Source organism: Schistocerca americana, chromosome 2 (assembly GCF_021461395.2).
Source record: "Schistocerca americana isolate TAMUIC-IGC-003095 chromosome 2, iqSchAmer2.1, whole genome shotgun sequence".
Taxonomy (NCBI): domain Eukaryota; kingdom Metazoa; phylum Arthropoda; class Insecta; order Orthoptera; family Acrididae; genus Schistocerca; species Schistocerca americana.
In genome coordinates, this window is record NC_060120.1 from 836,814,148 (window position 1) to 836,834,956 (window position 20,809).

Here is a 20,809-nt window from a genome sequence, read left to right on the forward strand (position 1 = left end):
ACACTGAAGCGCCAAAGAAACTGGTATAGGCGTACGTATTCAAATGCAAATATATGTAAACAGGCAGAATATAGCGCTGCGGGCGGCAAGGCCTATAAAAGACAACAAGTGTTTGCCGCAGATATTATTGCTGTTACAATGGCAGGTTATCAGTATTTGAGTTTAAACGTTGTCTTATAGATGGCTAACGAGCGATGGGACACAGCATCTCCGAGGTAGCAATGAAGTGGGGATTTTCCTGTACGACCATTTCACGAGTGTACCGCGAATATAAAAAATCCGGCAAACCATCAGATCTCTGACACAGCTGCGACCGGGAACGATTCTTCAAAAGTGGGACCAACGACGGCTGAAGAGAATCGTTCAATGTGACAGAAGTGCAACCCTTCCGTAGATTTCTGCAGATTTCAATGCTGGGCCATCAACAAGTGTCAGCGTGCGGACCATTCAACGAAACATCATCGGAATGGGCTTTCGGAACCGAAGGCTCACTCGTGTACCCTTGATGACTGCACGACACAAAGCTTTACGCCTCGCCAGGGCCCGTCAACACCGACATTGGACTGTTGATGATTGGAAAGATATTGCCTGGCTGGCAACTGCGGCTCTTACAGGTGCCACATTCGTAAGCATCCTGTCTGAGCACCTAAATCCATTCATGTCCACTGTGAATTCCGATAGACTTAGGTAACTGCAGCAGGACAATGCGACACCACATGCGATTAGAAATTGCTACAGAGTGGCTGCAGTAACACTCTTCTGAGTTTAAACATTTCCTCTGGCCACCAAACTCCCCAGACATGGAAGTCGTTGAGCATATCTGGGATGCCCTGCAACGTCCTCATCAGAAGAAATCTCCATCCCCTCGTACTCTTACGGAATTTATGGTGTCCATTCCCTCCAGCACTACGTCAGATATTAGCCGAGTCCATACCACGTTGCGTTGCGGCATTTCTACGTGCTCACGGGGACCCTACACGAATTTCGGAAGCTGTACCTGTTTCTTCGGCTCTTCGGTGTATTTTCCCCGGCACGGTGGGAACTTCCAGTAGGATAATTACCTAATTTGTAGTCCTCGCGGATGCACCAGCCTTAATGAATACGGTTGTTGTTGCTAATGACGAGGACAACATTAGGGTAACGACAGTTGGAAAGTTTTCTGCATAGCTGAGGAGACGGGAGACGGCGTGTATGCAGATGATAGAGCTCTTGAACGTCACACAGGGCCGGGCCTGATTCACACGGATGAGTAGGCAGATAGGCAAGCAGCTGCCAGTAACGGGAGGCCGTGCCTAATGGCACGGGTGCAGGGTCCGCATTAGCACACAGATGGCGGCCCGCGCTTCCGCGTTGCGGCGCCTTGTTTGGCGGCGTCCTCCCAGGGTCCAGCAGCCAGCTGACAGCTAATGGTTGGGCTTCCCCCCCAGGCAGAGGATCCGGGCCCGCGTCCGTCTGCCCCACCCTATGTCTAACTGGAACGCCAGGGGTAGAAGCTGATTGCCCGATGCTGCTGTTGACCTACAAACGTGGTGTCCAGCGCCTATGATTAAATTCGGGCCGTCATCTTGAATCCCCTCAGTTTGAAATGGTCTATCCGAAATACACTGAAGAGTCAAACAAACTGGCGCACTTGCCTAAGGTAGTGTAGGGCCCCCACGAGCACGCAGAAGTGCCGCAACACGACGTGGCATGGACTCGACTAATGTCTGAAGTAGAGCTGGAGGGAATTGACACCATGAATCCTACAGGGCTGTCTATAAATCAGTAAGAGCACGAGACGGTGGAGATCTGTTCTGAACAGCAGGTTGCAAGACGTCCCAGAGATGCTCAATAATGTTCATGTCTGGCGAATAGTTCAAATGGCTCCAACCACTATGGGGCTTAACGTCTGAGGTCATCAGTCCCCTAGACTTAGAACTACGTAAACCTAACTAACCTAAGAACATCACACACATCCATGCCCGAGGCAGGATTCGAACCTGCCAGCGTAACAGCCGCGTGGTTCCGGACTGAAGCGCCTAGAACCGCTCGACCACAGCGGCCGGCCACGTCTGCCGAGTTTGGTGGCCAGAGGAAGTGTTTAAACACAGAGAAGTGTTCCAGCAGGCACTCTGTAGCAATCCTGGACGTGTCGGGTGTCGTATTGTCCTGTTGGATTTACCAAGTCCGTCGGAATGCACAACGGACATGAACAGACGCGGGTAATCAGACAGGATGCTTACGTACGTGTCACCTGTCAGAATCATATCTAGACGTATCAGGGGTCCCATATCACTCCAACTGCATACATCCCACACCATTACAGAGCCTCCACCATCTTCAACAACCCCTGCTGACATGCAGGTTCCATAGATTCACGAAGTTTTCTCCATACCCGTACACATCCATTTACTCGATACAATTTGAAACGAGATTCGTCCGACCAGGTAACATGTTTTCAGTCATCAATAGTCCAATTTCGGTGTTGACGGACCCAGGCGGGGCGTGAAGTTATGTGTCCACGAATGGGCCTTCGGCTCAGAAAGCCCATATCGATGATGTTTCGTTGAATGGTTCGCACGCTCACACTTGATGATGGCCCAGCATTCAAATCTGAAGAAATCTGCGGAAGAGCTACACTTCTGTCACGCTGAACGATTCTCTTCAGTCGTCGTTTGTGCCGTTCTTACAGGATCTGTTTCCGGCTGCAGCGATGTCAGAGATTTGATGTTTTACCGGATTCCTGATATTCACGGTAAACTCCTGAAATGGTCGTTCGGGAAAATCCCCACTTCATCGTCACTTCGGAGATGCCTCGTCCAATCGCTCGTGCACTGACTATAACAGCAACTTCAAACTCACTTAAATCTTGATAACCTGCCCTTGTATCAGCTGTAACCGATCTAACAACTGCGCAGATACTTCTTGTCTTATACAGGCGTTGCCGACCGCAGCGCCGTATTCTGCCTATTTACATATTTCTGCATTTGTATACGCATGCCTACACCAGTTTCTTTGGCGCTTCAGTGCACGTGAATAGCACATTCCTTTGCAAATACGAGGCGCATTCAATAATTATTGCAACACATATTTTTCTTCGTCCAGTTTCGGTTAAAAAAATGCGGGACATCGTGGAATATTCGCGCTTCAGCCCCTACAGTTTCATGGAGCTCCGATACTTGGTGGTGCTATACTTAGCCTTCAAAATGGTGTCTGTAACGAAGGCGCGTTCCAAGCAGAGAGGTGCCATTAACTTTCTTTTGGCGGTAAATCAGAGCATCGCAGATATTCCAAGGCTCTTGCAGAATGTCTGCGAATAGCTGGCAGCGAACCATGCACGCTGAGTCGTTGGGCGAGGAGTGTGTCATCATTGCAAGGTGTGCCGGCCGACGGCTCTTAGCTGCGACTCCTGCAATGTTGCAATGAGCGGACTCTCTCATTCGAGGTGGTCGACAGATCGCTAACAAACACCTCGCTGCACAAGTAGATGTGTCTGTTAGCAGTGCTGACACATTCGTCCACCAGTTGGGGTACTCAAAGGTTTGTTAAATGCGCGTTACAGCCGAGTTGAACTCTTAAATACTTCAGAGTATCACGTACTTGCGTAAAAATCATAAATCCGTCACTTAACTATGGAGATCAGGACAAATGTTACCCAAATGGAGGTAGAGTCTTGTATTTCGCTTGACCCAATGTGGTACGTAAACGTCTAGTTGATACAGAAACGCCCGCATCTCGTGGTCGTGAGGTAGCGTTCTCGCTTCCCACGCCCGGGTTCCCGGGTTCGATTCCCGGCGGGGTCAGGGATTTTCTCTGCCTCGTGATGGCTGGGTGTTGTGTGCTGTCCTTAGGTTAGTTAGGTTTAAGTAGTTCTAAGTTCTAGGGGACTTATGACCACAGCAGTTGAGTCCCATAGTGCTCAGAGCCATTTGAACCATTTGATACAGAAACTCCTGAATCTTGGTTGTTATAACTTGCAGACATCCCTCCAGCAGAACTGAGACTTCAAATGGCCGCCATTAGCAAATGGAACACGCTTCACGTCCTCGAATCCTAGAAACACTTTCAATACATACCGTATTGGATAATGCTCTACGGTGGCATTGGTACAAGGCGTTTGCCTTATGGGTTTAAAATGCTGCTATTATCTTGTGCTTCCGCGAGCTGATTTCGTAAGTTGCTGTAAAGAGCTGATCGAGATCTAGTTTGCGCTCCTCAAACACAATTGACCTCCCCCCCCCTCACTCCCTACCCTATAGACCTTCACCCCTATGCCTGTCGCATATCCAACCTCTCCCATACATTATGTGCATCATTAGCAGGATTGAAAACAACAAAGGGTATCCGACCATGAATAAACAAACCTTGGTCAGGATAAGACTGTTCTTTATTACAATTATCGCACCCCGATTACGATACATTCTGATTAACTTTGTGGTATTTACGACTGTATCTTACTCGAACGTTATTTTCTCTGAAACGGATAAGCCACAAAATGTTCCTGGGTATGGAAAAACAAATCAAAACGAACAAGTTCACTGACACATAACATCTAACCAATGTTGTGTAACACTATAGCAAAACCTATCCGCCAGCTAACGAGTGCCAGGGAAGGAGTCTCGCACACCCAAAGCTCTCCAGCGCCCAGGGCAAAGTGGTTTCGCGTTCGATATCGTCTTCTGCCCAGCAAGCACAATCAGTTTTTATGCCAACCATTCATGGACTTCTACGCTACTTTAGCTTTTAATGGCTTTTCATATTAACTGCGACTCTGAGAAAGTAACATTTCCAGATGACTTGAGGGAAGTCGACTGTCTTTGCCCATGTGTCTTGAATTTAGGGAGCAGTTAAATATTAAATAGGACGTACACAATTTAAACGCAAGCCTCTGAACTGTTGGGTCTGTTTTTGGTGACCTCTGGTGCTGTATTAGGCTCACAACAGCTGTACAGTAGACTCTCACCAATTAGCGATCAACGTTTTTTCCCTGTTACAGCCCATCACTGGCATCCCTCTTGTCAACATCCCACTGGGCCTCGATAAAGAACTATTCTGTCTCTTTCAACCTGTTGTCGTCACGTACTTTCGCTACTCTCCACTTCTCCTCCAGCACTCACGGCGTTTCTGAGCGTAACTATAGCATCAATCATTAAACTTGTTGTCTCCTTATATATGTACTCGGTTCCATTATATGTTCACGCTTGAGCGTGTGGCATGATCATGTCCTGTTGCAGTCTCAACCCACTCTCCACAGAAAGCATGGAAAGAGAGGTGGGAGACGAACTGAGGCTCCTGCAAATGTTGGGTGGTTGTAATTAAAATGCAGTTACTCACGGATATCCAGAGTAGACTGTAATTATCGTATGGTAGCGAAACTTGGTAGATACGCTAATGCGCTAATGAGGAACCGATTTATGCCCGAAATGAATTAGTTCCAGTTGCAAATCTAGCGCTCTATAGAAACTAGTCGACTTTTCCGGTGCTCATACTGAACAAATTATGTAAACGGCGGTTAATAATAAATTCAAATTTATGCCTTTGTCACTTGTGTGACCTTATCTGTCCATGTCCTGTTCCTAATCCATTACACACGAAAACATTTCTTGCATTCACAGCGCCAGATTTGCATCTGGTCGCCAAAATTGGAACAATTTTTTTTTCCGACGTGAATCGGTTTCGCATTAAAATATCTGCCAAGTTCCGCTGGCACACGACAATTACAGCCCACGCTGGACTTCTGTGTGTAGCTGAACTTTAATTGTAACCACCACGTATCAATTACACGTAGGATACGGCTACACGGGTAGCGGGGCGACGTGGTCTGGGCGATTTTTTTGGTTAGAGGGTCTCGGAGAAACAGAAAAAGGGCTTCAATCTCGAAGAGTGCAGGTCGAAAACAGGAAGACTGTAGATCCAGAAACCATTGGTATAACAGTTGTAAATAATTCGGTGCAGGAAAATGAGAATACTAGCAAATGTACAACAGTTCCTGCACCAAGACGTATTCCTACATCTTTTTGCCGAAATTCTCCCTTAGTTTCCATAATTACCAATACTATCACGATCAAAGCACTAAATTGAACAAATTCACATGACCAAAATTCAAACGATGCTGGCACACGTTTGACTCTCCATAGGAGGTCTGAATCAGGAGGTGGTGAACAAGCACCCCCAGAAACTTACGAGCTTTGAGTTTTCAATCACGATACTCACCAACAACTACACGGGTTCTGTCGCCCAAGTGGAAGAGCACATAAATAATCCGTAAGTGTGTCCAAACAAAAAAAAAATCCAAAAAAGTGCACAGGCAATGCGGACTGATTCCTCGCACCAACAGAAGGGGAAAACATCCTGTACGTATATAGAAACGATACATTTTATATGTGTTCTTGAAATGAGAATTGTCACTGTTTATGTTTGTCATCTTGTATCACCATCTCACAGCTAATGTTCAGGATGTATTCAATTTGCTTCTAGACACGCTTGAACTCATCGAATTAAAGGCTACATCGCATATTCAGAGTTCCTTACTCGTTGATAAAAGATCTTATATGTTTCCACAAAACGCGTATGAAGGTGTCTCCAAAGGGAAGTCCGCAGCACAGTCAAATTATCCCAAGGGATAAAAATTCAAATGTATTGGAACTATGTCATTTGTTAACCACATGCCTCTTCTTCATGCCGCACACATACTTTGTTGACTCTGAAAGAGTTCATTTGCAACTTCAGATTTACCGCTATCATTGCATACATCATTACTTCAATAATAAAAGAAGCAATGCAGCTCTATGTCCAGCATGCTGGTTTGGAGTAGGTCCGGAACTTTTTTTTTTTGTGCTTACAATAACCTTGGGCAAAACCGTCTTAAGTTACACATTAAGAACATTTATTTATTAACGACCGCTTTCGGACTATTTTTCCCTTATCAAATTTGCCATAAATGTAAGTCTTGCGCTGCACCAGTCATACAAGTATAACATTGACCATGAAATCACTAAGCGTGATAGTAGAAAAAGTGGCCTACACATGTGCTCATTGCTGTCAGAGCGAAAACTGTTACTTTTCAAATAATAAACACTTTGCTTACTTTTCTCATTTTGTTTTCATTTGGCTGCCCCTTATAATTACTGACGCCACAATAAACTGCTAAACAGACGTGCAAGAGTGACATACGTAGTTTTTAAGTTTGTCCTACAGCACGGAAACGGGCGCCTCCTATTCGGTTTCCACCAGGCCTATACGTATAAAATTGTGTAATCAGGATGCAGAAAAACATTCTCTAATATAATTAGGAAATTATGTATGTATGTATTGAACTGGGGACCTAGAAACGACGGAGAGGCTTCGTTCCCTTCGTAGCCCTCAGTGGTTCACAACCCCACAACAGGCTACAGCAGTCCACTCACCCCACCGCCACCTCACAACGAACCCAGGGTTATTTTGTGGTTCGGCCCTCAGTGGACCTCCACCCCCCCCCCCCCCCCCCCCCCACCCTTTCCCCAGGAACGTCTCACACCAGACGAGTGTAACCCCAATGTTTGCGTGGTAGAGTAATTATGGTGTACGCGTACGTGGAGACAGCATTTGCTGAGACGGAATAAGGGAAACCACCCCGCATTCGCCGAGGCAGATGGAAAACCGCCCTAAAAATCATCCACAGGCCGGCAGGCACACTAATCCGCCGGGTGGATTCGTGCCGGGGACCTGCCGGCCTTCCCGCTCGGGAAGCAGTACGTTAGATCGCACAGCTAGACGGGCGGGCTATAAAGTAAATAAAACTTGTGAATGATTTTTGAATAGTATGCTTGCTAGATCTGTTAAAGTAGACTGGTATTGTTCTTTAGAGCTACGTGACAACTGTATTAACAGTCTATTATGAATTTACCGACTGAGCTACCCAGGCATGACCCAAGATCAGCTTTCGCAACTGAAATTCCGACAGTACCCCATCTCTCTCCAATTTTCCGAACTTCCAACTATGCCTTACATAATTTTGTGTCAGAAAGTAAATCCATCGAATACGCTGTCACCTTTAAAGAGTGAGACTGGAAGTACGGATGAGAACTGACAACAATCAGTTATTAATGGATAAGCTGTTCTCACAAGATACTGAAGAGGTCGATGAAGCTGAACATAGGAGACTTGATAAACAGAGACATATGCGTAAGTAGTCGAGAAGCGTGTCCCTTTACGGAGGAGGAAGTCCGAGAGGAAATATGTAAAATATAACGAGTCAGATCACCGGGTCCAGATGATGTTCTCGCGGATGTTCTTTAGACTCTTAATGTTCAGATAAGTGCGAACTTTCGCCAGCTAGCCAACGCATGGGCTCCTAGAGAACAGAATACCAACAATGTGGAAAAGCAAAACGCAATTATCTCAAAGATGAGCGAGGACAAAGCTCCTCTTGTTCCAAAGACGTACTTCTAGTTCAATCTGCCTGCTAAACAGTTTTGGAAAAGTGCTGGAAGAAATGCTATGAAGCAGACTGAAGGAGCAAAGAATGTTGTTTAGAACCAGACCCCATACGTTTGGCCTTAGGAAAACATGTGATATCTTTTGCAACAAACTCTTGATGTAAATAGGCAGCGACCATTATGAGAGATATTGGTGAGGCGTTAGAACACCTTTGGTGGCCAGCACGTTTTGACCGAAAACGAGGGCTGAATTTCCCTGCAGCTCTACGAGCAGCCTGAAAGATTATTTTCAGGACAGAGGGGCAAGACACGCATGTGCAGGTCAACACTAACCGAAAGATGTCCAAAGATGTGGCCCTGTGTTCTGGGATTTTATGCTCGATCTACTCACAGATATGACACAAGAAAATCAGTCATAGATCTGGTGGCATATGCCGATGGTGTAATGAGTTTCGTGAAGGGAAGCTCAAAACGCAATCCCGAAATAGGCTGCGTTGCTGTATATATTTTAACGACAGTACTAGAATGACAGAAGACATTAATTCTAACGCAGTTTGTTTATCATTGAAACAAGCATACTGTCCCTAGACAATTTCACACATTCTCACATCACTCCTTCTGTCTAGCCGCAACGCAAATATTCACCATGTAATTTACATTCGGAAAGAACACATTGTCTCCCTGGCTCCCTCGATAAGTTACACGACTTTTTCAGATATCAAATTACGTTGACGGTCACTTTTCCAGTATTCAAATTGCCATGCGCTATCAATGGCTGCCACTCAGGTATCACGATCCTCTATTCCTATTCATAACTATCGAAGCTTCATTTATAAATTCACATAACTTCTACTGCGGGTACACAAACAAATAATCTATTCACGATACTTCTCGTTAATTTCAATCGAAGTAATATTCCGTTTCTGGACCGCTGCCCGACCATCACCTTCGGCCACTTGTAACCCACTGATGTCTCTCGCACGTCTTCCAACCGTGTACATTCTAATACGAAATCCCCTGACCTTTGCCACGAAATCGCTCCGCCTGGAATCTTCTAGAAGGCCAACGATATACTAGTCACCGGTAGTAGGTACCTCTTGTCGATTACTAGGTGGTGTACCCGGCTTCGCTCAGGGAGTTGATATGAGATTGTGTGGTAGCCGGAATAAAATGATAATCTTTAAGGTATAAGAAGTAAAAATTTTTATTGAAAACATTTCCTAACTATTTAAAATTCCTGTTTATAAACAACAGTTTTCATTTCGTCATTTGGAGTACACATGTACAAATTTTTCGAATTTCCTACTTGAGATCAAGCAACATACAGCTGACCGTGAGAGAAGCAGTAGTCTTTGAGGCTGATCCCGCAGTATTTAAAAGTTTGTCCTTGCACTTTATTAATCGTAAATCTGCAGGCGAAGTTGAATGGAAATTGCAGTCTTTTGAATCAGAATGACAGTTAGTAGAGACCAGTGGTACTCTGGAAATAAATAGTGTGCGTCCTTTGTACTTTACAGTCATAAGTACAGCTTCCGTGATGTTATTCGATAGCTGTTTGACGATCATCCTTGCTCCATTAATAGTTTTGGTGAGTTGAGATTTCTGAGTAGTATGATCGGAGATCCAGTTTTAAGTCGAAGGCATTCCTGGTCCTTTAAAATAGTTTAGAAATTCTGTAGGGAGGTTCACACTTTCTTCAAAATTTACCACCGTGTCGATCGATTTGTGTATTCTCTCTTCACCGGGAATTTTCTTTTGAAAACTAAAATTAGAATCGTCGATAATATTATTTTTAGTTGCCAAAATTGCCCTTCCAAATTGACAGTCCGAACTGGTATAGTTCTCATGTGCTGATTCTGGTTCGTTGGAAACTTAAACTTGCTTCGCACTCTTTTTTTTCGCTGTCCTTTTTGTTTTCGCCGTTTTGCTTCAGAACTGGCAAGATCTCCTCCTCTTTCACGTTTATGCGTTGTCTCAAATATATATGTCAACTGCACTTTATATTAACAATTACACTAAGTACAATTTACACACTTTTCACACTTTATTTTCGATTTATATTCAGTCACTGAATCACTTTGACTACCCACATTTCACTGTTTGTTTTTATTCCCTAATTGCACTACTTTTTCGGTTCCTCCCTTCGTCACTGATAAGAAAGTGACGTTAGAGCCATACGACGTGCCTTGATTGTACACCCATACCAATTGGTAGCCCCACCGGTGGCGAATTCCAGAACATACCAAAAGGGCTTCGAGTGATCAGCAATGTTCCAGAACATTCCACAACATTCCAGAGCGCACTGGAATGTTTCACAATGGTCTGGTATGTTCCGGGGTGTTCCCGAGCATTCTGGAATTTTCCCGAATGTTCCAGACTATTCCCGAACATTATGGAACATTCCGCAACATTCTGGCACGTTGTGGAATGCTCTCGAATATTCTCGATTGTTCTGTATTTTTTTCGAATATTCTCGAACGTGCTGGAATGTTCTAGAAATTGCTAGTGTCCCGAAATGATACAGCAGAGAGGGCTGTGAGAGGATGTCACTCAATGGTACGCTGACTAGGTCCGTACCACGGCAGGAGCGGCCTCTAGCCCGAGGGAATACAAGCGCCGGTCCGCCAAGCCTCGGTCGCACTACAAGAGTCGCACTAGGAGACCAACCGTCATCCTAACTGTTTAGCCGAGACTTCTGATCTATATCAATTGCTTCCAATGGAAATTGTATGTATCGAAGGACACTGATTATTTGCATGTCGCCAATTGCTTGCGTCACCTGTTTGTGAAAAGGGAAAGTTAAGTATTGTCGATTTCAATTATTGTAATAAATCCCATTAATAAGACTTGCTTGAATCGTTGTTTAGTTATCGGAGAAAGCAGCTTCCTAGGCACCCTATATTACACCAGCGCCACGATCTCACATGTAGATTGTAAAACTTCTCAGCCCTTATATCTTCAAAAGCACGCCCTTCAGGTAAAAACGGAAACCTTCTTCGTGGATAGGGGGCAGAGGGCTACCACACCATGTAACTCCATTGATCGTACCGGGACTCGTTTCTGAGTTTTAGCTGCACGCACATTGAACACTTAATTTTTAAAAGTATATTTATTAGTAAGGTGTCGAAAATGGTACCTTTACAACGCCCAACAGAGCTTATTTAGAAAAAGTGAGTAAGAGAAGCAGAAAAATTACGCAAAATATAATAAGCATGGGTAGTGATTACCAACTGCCAATACGAACAATACAAGTGTATGACGATGCAATTTTAGCTACTATCAATGGGCTATTGTGCAAGTGTGTGGACCCACAGATTGCTACTAGTAACGCCAACACGAGCAATAAACATAGAACAAGTTTCTAGCTTTAGCGAGGATGTGGTATAGGCACAATACATATAATTTTGTCATTTTCTGTCCTTCCTGGTATTGCAGTTTTAATGGTCAACAATGTATTTGCATCTAACGGTTGACGTGTCATATAACGTACGGGTGGCTTGAATCTGACAGAACGTGGCGCTGGCTTTGCAAGACAAACGACGTTACTGCTCTTGGCTGTACGCTGATTATGCACACCGTGTCTCACACGTTACCGGAGCGACTTCATTAATTGCGCCAAAGATGGAGAGAAGCGATGGACTAGGTGGCTAATGCTCGTGCTCCCGCGTTATCTGCATCTCAGGCAATTACGTCTCGTGGTCGCGATGCGTGACACACACACACACACACACACACACACACACACACTGGCAGCATGTTGGCAGCTTGTACATTTGTTTCGTGTTCTGTAGCACATCATGTTTGTCTTGCCTGTGCAGTAGTCGGCACTGTGAATGCACTAACATACTCTTAAATTTAGCGATTCTATTAGCATATCCTTGCAGGTCATAATTGTCACGCAAGGGGTTATTAATTCTGGCAAACACATGTCAGGAGTAACCTCTGCTGCTCTTCGGTGTATGTTATGACAGTGTCACCCGAGAGAACTCAAGTAAAGAATCAGCCGATGTCTGATGAAGGTAATTAATTATCTTGTATCAACAGCTGTCACGACTACGCAAAACTGGCATTCGTATTAATATTCCATGTCGGAAGTTTACTCTTAGCTGATCTTCTCTTGTCTCCAGCAAAATAAAAATTCCACGGAAACACCAAAATAAGTGAAATCAGTTCACTAACGTAGCTATAGAAGAGAGGATACATAAAATGGAAAACGCATATTATACAACTAAAGACCTTTAAAGTCAAAATGCCTGTCCAAAAGTACAAAATTAAGGCGTACAGCAGAGTAATCAGAATGCCTGTATGCAAGTGAGTGTGTAGCACTAACCCGAAATTCAGATAAACTAGGAATACTAGAAAGCGGATTATTAGAAAAATATTAGGCGCACGAACAGCTATGAAAGGCTGGAAAATACGAAGTAAGGATAAAATTTATAGAAAAATAGAAAACATATCAGCGGTAGTGAGAGAGAACACGTTTGATATTTTTTGTACATTTATATTGAGTGTAAGATAAAAAATCAACAAGAAGTTGGATGCACGTAGTAAAAAGGGTTCAGGAAAAACGAAATATGAAAGCTGCAAAAAAAAAAAAAAAAAAAAAAAACTGACAGAAGTGTTTTGGGAAAAAAGTATTGAATATGAAAACAATCCAAGCAAGGAGAGCGAAAAAAACTAGTCTGAAGTGGTCAAAGGATAGGAAAAAAATAGTGAACGGATCAAGGAGCATTGGAGAAAAAGAAAAGAACGACGAATAAGGATTTGAAATTGGCATCTAGTCATTATTTGGCCCATCTGTGAAAAGAAATAATAACTGTAACAAAAGTAATAAACATCGAACAACTAGTTGGCGCAGAAGTTTTCGTGAAGAAACAGGAATTTCTGACAACAGTAAAACATTACCACGAGAAACTACTGGAAGAGCATCCGGAAAGTCCAAGGGCTAGACGCACAAAGTGTGGGGATCGAAATGAAATGATATCACATACCTAGATGTAAAACCCTGACACCAGCCGAAAATTTGAGGAGGTTGTCACAATAATCGACGAAAACCTTGGATAGCAGTATCAGTTAGGGAAAGACTCCAAACTACAAATACTATCCTCTTATTGTTGTAGAAATAATTTTACTAGAACCGTACCAGAATAGCCGATGAAATATTCCGTTGTAATCCATCTGATATAACACTGTTCCATAAAGCTAAGCGAGTCACTTTTCTCATAGAAATCGCTCTATCTAACACCCATAATTTGCAAATCACGTTCAATTAGAAGATGGCCAAATACAGTGCTTTGGCATGTGAAAAAAGAGACTATACGCGTTATCCCTGTGGTAATACCAGACAACGCCATTGTCCAAGAATGGACAGTTCAGAATATACTAGATCTAAGACTGTTACCTTCTCTTTGGAAAACATAGTTAATTTAGTTATAACTTATTATTTACTGTAATAATTTATCAGTAACCCGTGAAAATAATTGATCCAATAAGTGACACTAATACAATTAATAATAATATTGTTAGTATTAATATAACGGTGAGTGTATTAGTGAACTGTTTGTGTTAATTTCCTAGATTTCAATGTTTCCTTTGATAGTACGTTCAAACATCATCTCTAGACCACATCTAGGTGGTACACCTACATACCACGTAGGAGAAACTCTGGTTGTAGTGTCCGAAGGACTCAGGTAGCAAACATTAGGGAAACTGAAAACCTTTGTCTGCTCTGGAGGCGTGTTTCGATATCGTCTAAGTAACTGATGAGACTACTATCGATAAACAGAATATCCGGGCTTGAATCACAAGTTAATAATAACTTTCAACAGTCACGATATGTGCGTAATTTTTCGACAACTTCTACAGTTCTTACTATATATGGTCTCATGCAATCGTAACTCATCGTGAGGCAGAAGATATGTTACGGGTAGGTCGCTGTTACACTGCACTGAGTAGCTTGCATTTTCTACTTTGAGTGTTCCAATTGATATTTCGCTATTCGTGAGTTTGTACGCGTCAGTCAGCGAACCATTACACAGGCCTATATCTTTGTTATTGATGCGTACATCCTCTGTTCCCAGAAAAAAAACCCGCATATGTTCTAATTGCAAAAGAAATCCATTTTTCAGATATAGTATGGAGAATATAAACCTATTTAAAGATTATAACTCAGACATTATCTTATATTGTATAGATTTTTATTGTCAACAGCTTTGAAACTTAAAAAAAAATAATCATCGCCAAAGACGATAACACATGCGTGAACATACACTGGAAATACAGACACCAGCATACTATCGGACAGTTTATTTGAAACGTGTGTCTTGCAGAACACCCATACAGATGACAACATATGATGAAACTTGTAATCAAAGCGCCATGACAACCATAGGAGAATGACAAGATGAAACATGTCAATTTTAGAATAAAAACTGTAGTGGAAATAATGACGATGCCACTATGGCTCCAGTATATTAGGACATGTTTTTATAAAACAGATCTGAAGATGGTCATTATAGACCGAAACGGGTAGTCTGATGACAAAAAATTTGTGACCACAGACGTGAAGTAAAGGAAATTTGTAATGGAAATAATATTCATAACTACAGATTTATGTACTGTTGTGTGTTACAAATATTATTACAGACTTGTTTATAGAGAAGACCTTTGCAGTGAAACTTTACACGCATGTGGTAAGTTTCCAGTTTTTCTTTCTTTGCTGACTTCTCTAAGTTTCCTTTAATTGTAATTATTTTCTCACTTATATCAGCACAGTACATTTCCTATAGACCGTTACACATAGGTTAGGAGTACATTTGCTTGATGGAAATGAAAACGGCTTTGAAAACGTATAATGCATAAAAGACGCGTTAAGTCTATTTAGTCCAAAAAGTACTAAATTTCTGCTATCATTACCCGATGTTATTTTTTTATATTATAACTACATCGCTAAAAATTGTTATTTGGATAAATAAAAGAAGATAACAATACTGGTAGTTATATCAATCTCAGTATTCTCCGAAACGACAATTTTATCGAATTTTACAAAATTACGTTCATCATTTTTCATGTCCTAACCTAATCGCAAATTGTTCTAGGAAGTATTGTATTACTAACAAGCGAGAATTGTAAGGCTAGTTTTTGTCGTCAAGAAGAATCAAATTAATCCCGATTTCATAAAATTGTTGCAATTAGTTTAGTAGCAGGAGACTGGACAGTGTAACACTTAAGAAAAAGTTGAGAACATATAAAACACGTCTTTAAAATTTGTATGTGTTTTACAGCGTTGGTCCCGATTTATATGTGCATAAATGTCGTAACCTAAATACAGAAATGCATTATCACAGACTCAGAAACGTATCGTTTTCATACATTTTTATCAAAAGTAGTTTGTTTCCATTTACACAATCATTCCTCCAAACCTGTAAAAATACTTTGTAATCGCAGCGCTCTTCAGACACCAAACATTCAGTCAAGCGTTCACACTGAACTTTGTTTATATCATGTTTGCTCTTGAAGTGTATAAGAGACCTTAGTTTTGTTCAATGCATTTCAATATGTAAATGCTCAATCTCAGTCACGAGTATGCTACACGCAGCCTTAACAATGAGTGTTTACGCGAAGGAGATGTGACTTGTTATAACATAAAACCTGTTTCTGATACGATTTCTTTAAAAAGACGGTGTACTATTTGGAGAGCGCATGCGTATTCAGGTTGAGAAAACTGAACACGCTTGGCTGGTACGGTACACTCCCGTTGATAAGGCATGATTTTTTAACAGTCAAATTACGTGTAGATTGCACTTCTTGATTCTGGTTTACTCTATTTCATGTAATTTAGTAAGTTTTATGCAATTGTGATTACAATGCGATAGTCAAGTTTCGTTACAGGATATCTTAATCTATTGCAGATACACCAAATTGTCATTTTTTTATGACACTGGCCTATTCAATAAGAGAATTTCTTGGTAGATAGAACAGTGATGAGAACGCTTGTATTAAGTGTCACAGCATTCTGTCTAAATCGCGCCTCGCTTCGACACTCTTCAGTATTTTGTACTCACCGAAGATGAAGATTGACGCTACTGGAGCCATGGCCGGCGCGTGTTTGGCGGCAGTAGGAGAGAGCGTAGCTTGTCGCCGCGGGGTCTTCCCACATAACAGCCGGCGTTGAGTCACTGCACGACACGACACGACACGAGATTACACGAGACGAAACACGGTAAGGCACGCCCCCCCGCGCGCTCGCTCGCTCTGGCTCCAGTCTTTGGGCGTCGCGGTGCGTCGCGCTACTATTGCCGCGTCCGGCCGTCGGTTCCCTTTATACGCGCGGTGACGTCATCGCCAGCAGGCCCCGTGGTGGGGCTCGGTGCCGCCGCGGCCTCTGGCCGACGACCTCCGCGAGGTCGGAGGGCTGTTCTTCTCTGTGGACTTGGCCATTACCGTACACCACAGGCTTCACCTTACGTCGCAGTTGTTCGAGAAATAAAGAAAAATCTCGATCGGCTACTGTCAATCTCTACAACCAACTGCGGATGTAGAGGGAATCGCCCACGTGACTATGCACACATTGTTCCAGATCAGTATTTTTTTTCTTTTTTTTAACAGTCTTATGACTTTTACAAGCCGCGACATTGTCGCGAATTAAACAGTGACCCGTATATACAATAAGTTTCCTTTCATTTACGTATATGGTCACAAACTTTTTGTTAACAGATTACCGGTTTCGGTCTATAATGACCATCATCAGATCTGCAGCAAAAAATGGGAAAAACATAGATACACTCGCAGATTGTCTACAGCTTGTCTTTTTAACAATCTTACTTTTGTCGTGTTCTTTTTATTGCATTTTATTACTGTAATGCCTTTTATACGTTATAAGCTCATTACAGACTTCAACTTTTGTATCCCCCTTAATTTTCGCTGTTTCAATTAATTACTGAAAACTAGTGTATGCCGACATTAGCGACATCTGGTGAACTTAAAACACAAACATCTTGTGGCTACTGTACGGCAGCTTGTTTTGAACAGTAGTGCTACTGACAACATGACTCGTACATATGATGTTATTTATATATATTTGACGATGCTGGTGCTGATTCTGCATTTAACATTTGACGATGTCACTATAGTTGCAGTACATTAGGACTTTGTTTTTATAAAACAGGTATACCTCTTCATACTTAAAGCGAACAAATGCATATATTGTCAGTAGTACTTTTCACTATGGTCTATATCTTGTTTTTAAGCTGTAGACAATCTGTGAGTGTATTTATGTTTTTCCCATTTTTTGCTGCAGATCTGATGATGGTCATTATAGACCGAAACCGGTAATCTGTTAACAAAAAGTTTGTGACCACAGACGTAAATTAAAAGGAAATTTAAAGTCTTATGACTGGTTCGATGCGACCAGCCACGATTTCCTCTCCTGTACCAACCTCTTCATCTCAGAGTACCTCTTACATTCTACATCTTCAATTATTTACTGGATGAATTCCAATCTCTGTCTTCCTCTGCAGTTTTTTCCGTCTACAACTCCCTCTAATACCATGGATGTCATTCCCTGATGTCTTAACAGATGTTCTATCATCTTGTCCCTTCTCCTTGTCAATGTTCCCCACATATTACTTTACTCTCCGATTCTGCACAGAAACCTCATTCCCTACCTGACCAGTCTACCTAATTTTCATCATTTGTCCGTAGGACCACATCTCAAATGCTTCGATTCTCTTCGGTGAAGCCACTGATGACAGTGCCACTAAAGCAGAGTTATTAAACACGGTTTTCCGAAACTCCTTCACCAAAGAAGACGAAGTAAATATTCATGAATTCCAATCAAGAACAACTGCCAAGATGAGAAACATAGAAGTAGATATCCTCGGAGTAAAGAAGCAGCTTAAATCACTTAATAAAGGGAAGGCCTCCGGTCCAGATTGCATACCAGTCAGGTTCCTCTCAGAGTACGCTGATAAAATAGCTCCATATTAAGCAATTACATACAACCACTCGCTCACAGGAAGATCCATACCTAAAGACTGGAAAATTGCTCAAGTCACACCAATACCCAAAAAGGGAAGTAGGCGTATTCCGCTGAATTATAGGCCTATATCACTACCGTCGATTTGCAGTACGGTTTTGGAACATATTCGAACATTATGAAGTATCTCGAAGAAAACGATTTGTTGACACATAGTCAGAACGGTTTCAGAAAATATCGTTCTTGTGAAACACAACTAGCTCTTAATACTCATGAAGTAATAAGTGCTATCGACAGGGGATGTCAAATTGACTCCAAATTTTTAGATTTCCAGAAGGCTTTCGACACCGTTCCTCACAAGAGTCTTCTAACCAAACTGCGTGCCAACGGAGTATCGCCTCAGTTGTGCGACTGGATTCGTGATTTCCTGTCAGAAAGGTCACAGTTCGTAGTAATAGACGGAAAGTCATTCAGTAAAACAGAAGTAATATCCGGCGTTCCCCAAGGAAGTGTTATAGGCCTAGGCCCTCTATTGTTCCTGATCTATATAAACGACATCGGAGACAATCTGAGTAGCCGTTTTAGATTGTTTGCAGATGATGCTGTCATTTACCATCTTGTTAAGTCATCAGATGATCAAAACGACTTGCAAAATAATTTAGATAAGATATCTGTATGGTGCGAAAAGTGGCAATTGACCTTGAATAAGGAAAAGTGTGAAGTTATTCACATGAGTACTAAAAGAAATCAGCTAAATTTCGATTACGCGATAAGTCACACAAATATGATGGCTGAAAAATCAACTAAATACTTAGGGATTACAATTACAAATAACATAAATTGGAACGATCACATCGATAATATTGTGAGTAGAGCAAACCAAAACTGTGATTCATTGGCAAAACACTTAGAAGGTGCAACAGGTCTACTAAAGAGACTGCTTACATCAAGCTTGTCCGCCCTATTCTGAAGTATTGCTGTGCGGTGTGGGATCCGCATCAGGTGGAACTGACGGATGACATCGAAAAAGTTAAAAGAAGGGCAGCTCGTTTTGTATTATCGCGAAATAGGGGAGATAGTGTCACAGACATGATACTTGAAGTGGAGTGGAAATAATTAAAACAAAGGCGTTTTTCGTTGCGACGGGATATTCTCATGAAATTTCAACCACCAGTTTCTCCTCCGATTGCGAAAATATTCTGTTGGCACCCACCTACACAGGGAGGAATGATCATCACGATAAAATAAAGGAAATCAGGGCTCGCACAGAAAAATTTAAGTGCTCGTTTTTCCCACGTGCGTAAAATTCTCTTGGCCAGGAACGCCCTTTTTGCCAGTGCTAGTCTGATTTTGATGTCCTCCTTGCTCCGTCCGTCATTGGTTATTTTGCTGCCTAGGTAGCAAAATTCCTTAACTTAATCTACTTCGCGACCATCAATCCTGATGTTAAGTTCCTCACTGTTCTCATTTCTGCTACTTCTCATTACTTCCCTCTTTCTTCGATTTACTCTTAATCCATATTCTGTACTCATTAGGCTGTTCATTCCATTCAGCAGATCATGTAATTCTTCTTCACTTTCACTCAGGATAGCAATGTCATCAGCGAATCGTATCATTGATATCCTTTCACCTTGTATTTTAATTCCACTCCTGAATCTTTTTTTAACTTCCATCAATGCTTCTTCGATGTACAGATTGAAGATTGGGCTGGAAAGACTACATCCCTCTCTTACACCCATCGTTCTTGGTCTTAGACTCTTGTTATTTCCACTTGGCTCTTATACATATTATATACTACCCGTCTCTCCCTATAGCTTACCCCTATTTTTCTCAGGATTTCCAACATCTTGCACCATTTTACACTGTCGAACGCTTTTTGCAGATCTACAAAGCCTTTGAACGTGTCTTGATTTTTCTTTAGTCTTGCTTCCAGTATCAACCACAATGTCAGAATTGCCTCTCTGGTGCCTTTACCTTTCCTGAAGCCAAACTGATCGTCATCTAACACATCCCCATTTTTCTTTTCCATTCTTCTCTATATTATTCTTGTCAGTGCAAGCGTGCGTTATTTCCCCGCAGCACAAATACGGACAGACGACATAGAAAAGTAGTCCCTAACAAGGACGATAGCTTTTTATTAACGCCGTTAAATTTAGAGACAATAAGAGACAGTAATGTGAAACGACAGCGTGCGGATCCTGGTCTTGTTTTTTGGGAGGATGGGGGAGGTGGGTGTTTGTGTTCGGTTCCTATTTGAGCTAGAAAAGCAGGGCAAAAATGTTTTCATTTAGCCCGGAACAGCGGCCATTTGTACAGCCACTCGAGCGCCAAGACAACTGTATTATAGCTAATATACAGTGTATTAAGCAAGGTTTGAACGACGAACTGGAGCTGGAGCGCAGGCAAATTGAACGAATCGATTAATTCCTTTTGCAAA

The 20,809-nt window shown here is 42.3% G+C and overlaps 1 protein-coding gene across 1 annotated transcript in view; it reads right to left on the bottom strand.

Annotated features, from left to right (window-relative positions):
- The window catches only part of LOC124594470, a 258,292-nt gene extending 241,630 nt beyond the window's left edge, over nt 1–16,662 (bottom strand). Inside the window, exon 1 of the mRNA XM_047132846.1 lies at nt 16,460–16,662. Coding sequence (XP_046988802.1) covers nt 16,460–16,490 — 31 coding nt within the window. The 5' untranslated portion in view covers nt 16,491–16,662. The remainder of the gene's footprint in view (nt 1–16,459) is intronic.
- Between the last annotated feature and the right edge of the window lie 4,147 nt (nt 16,663–20,809).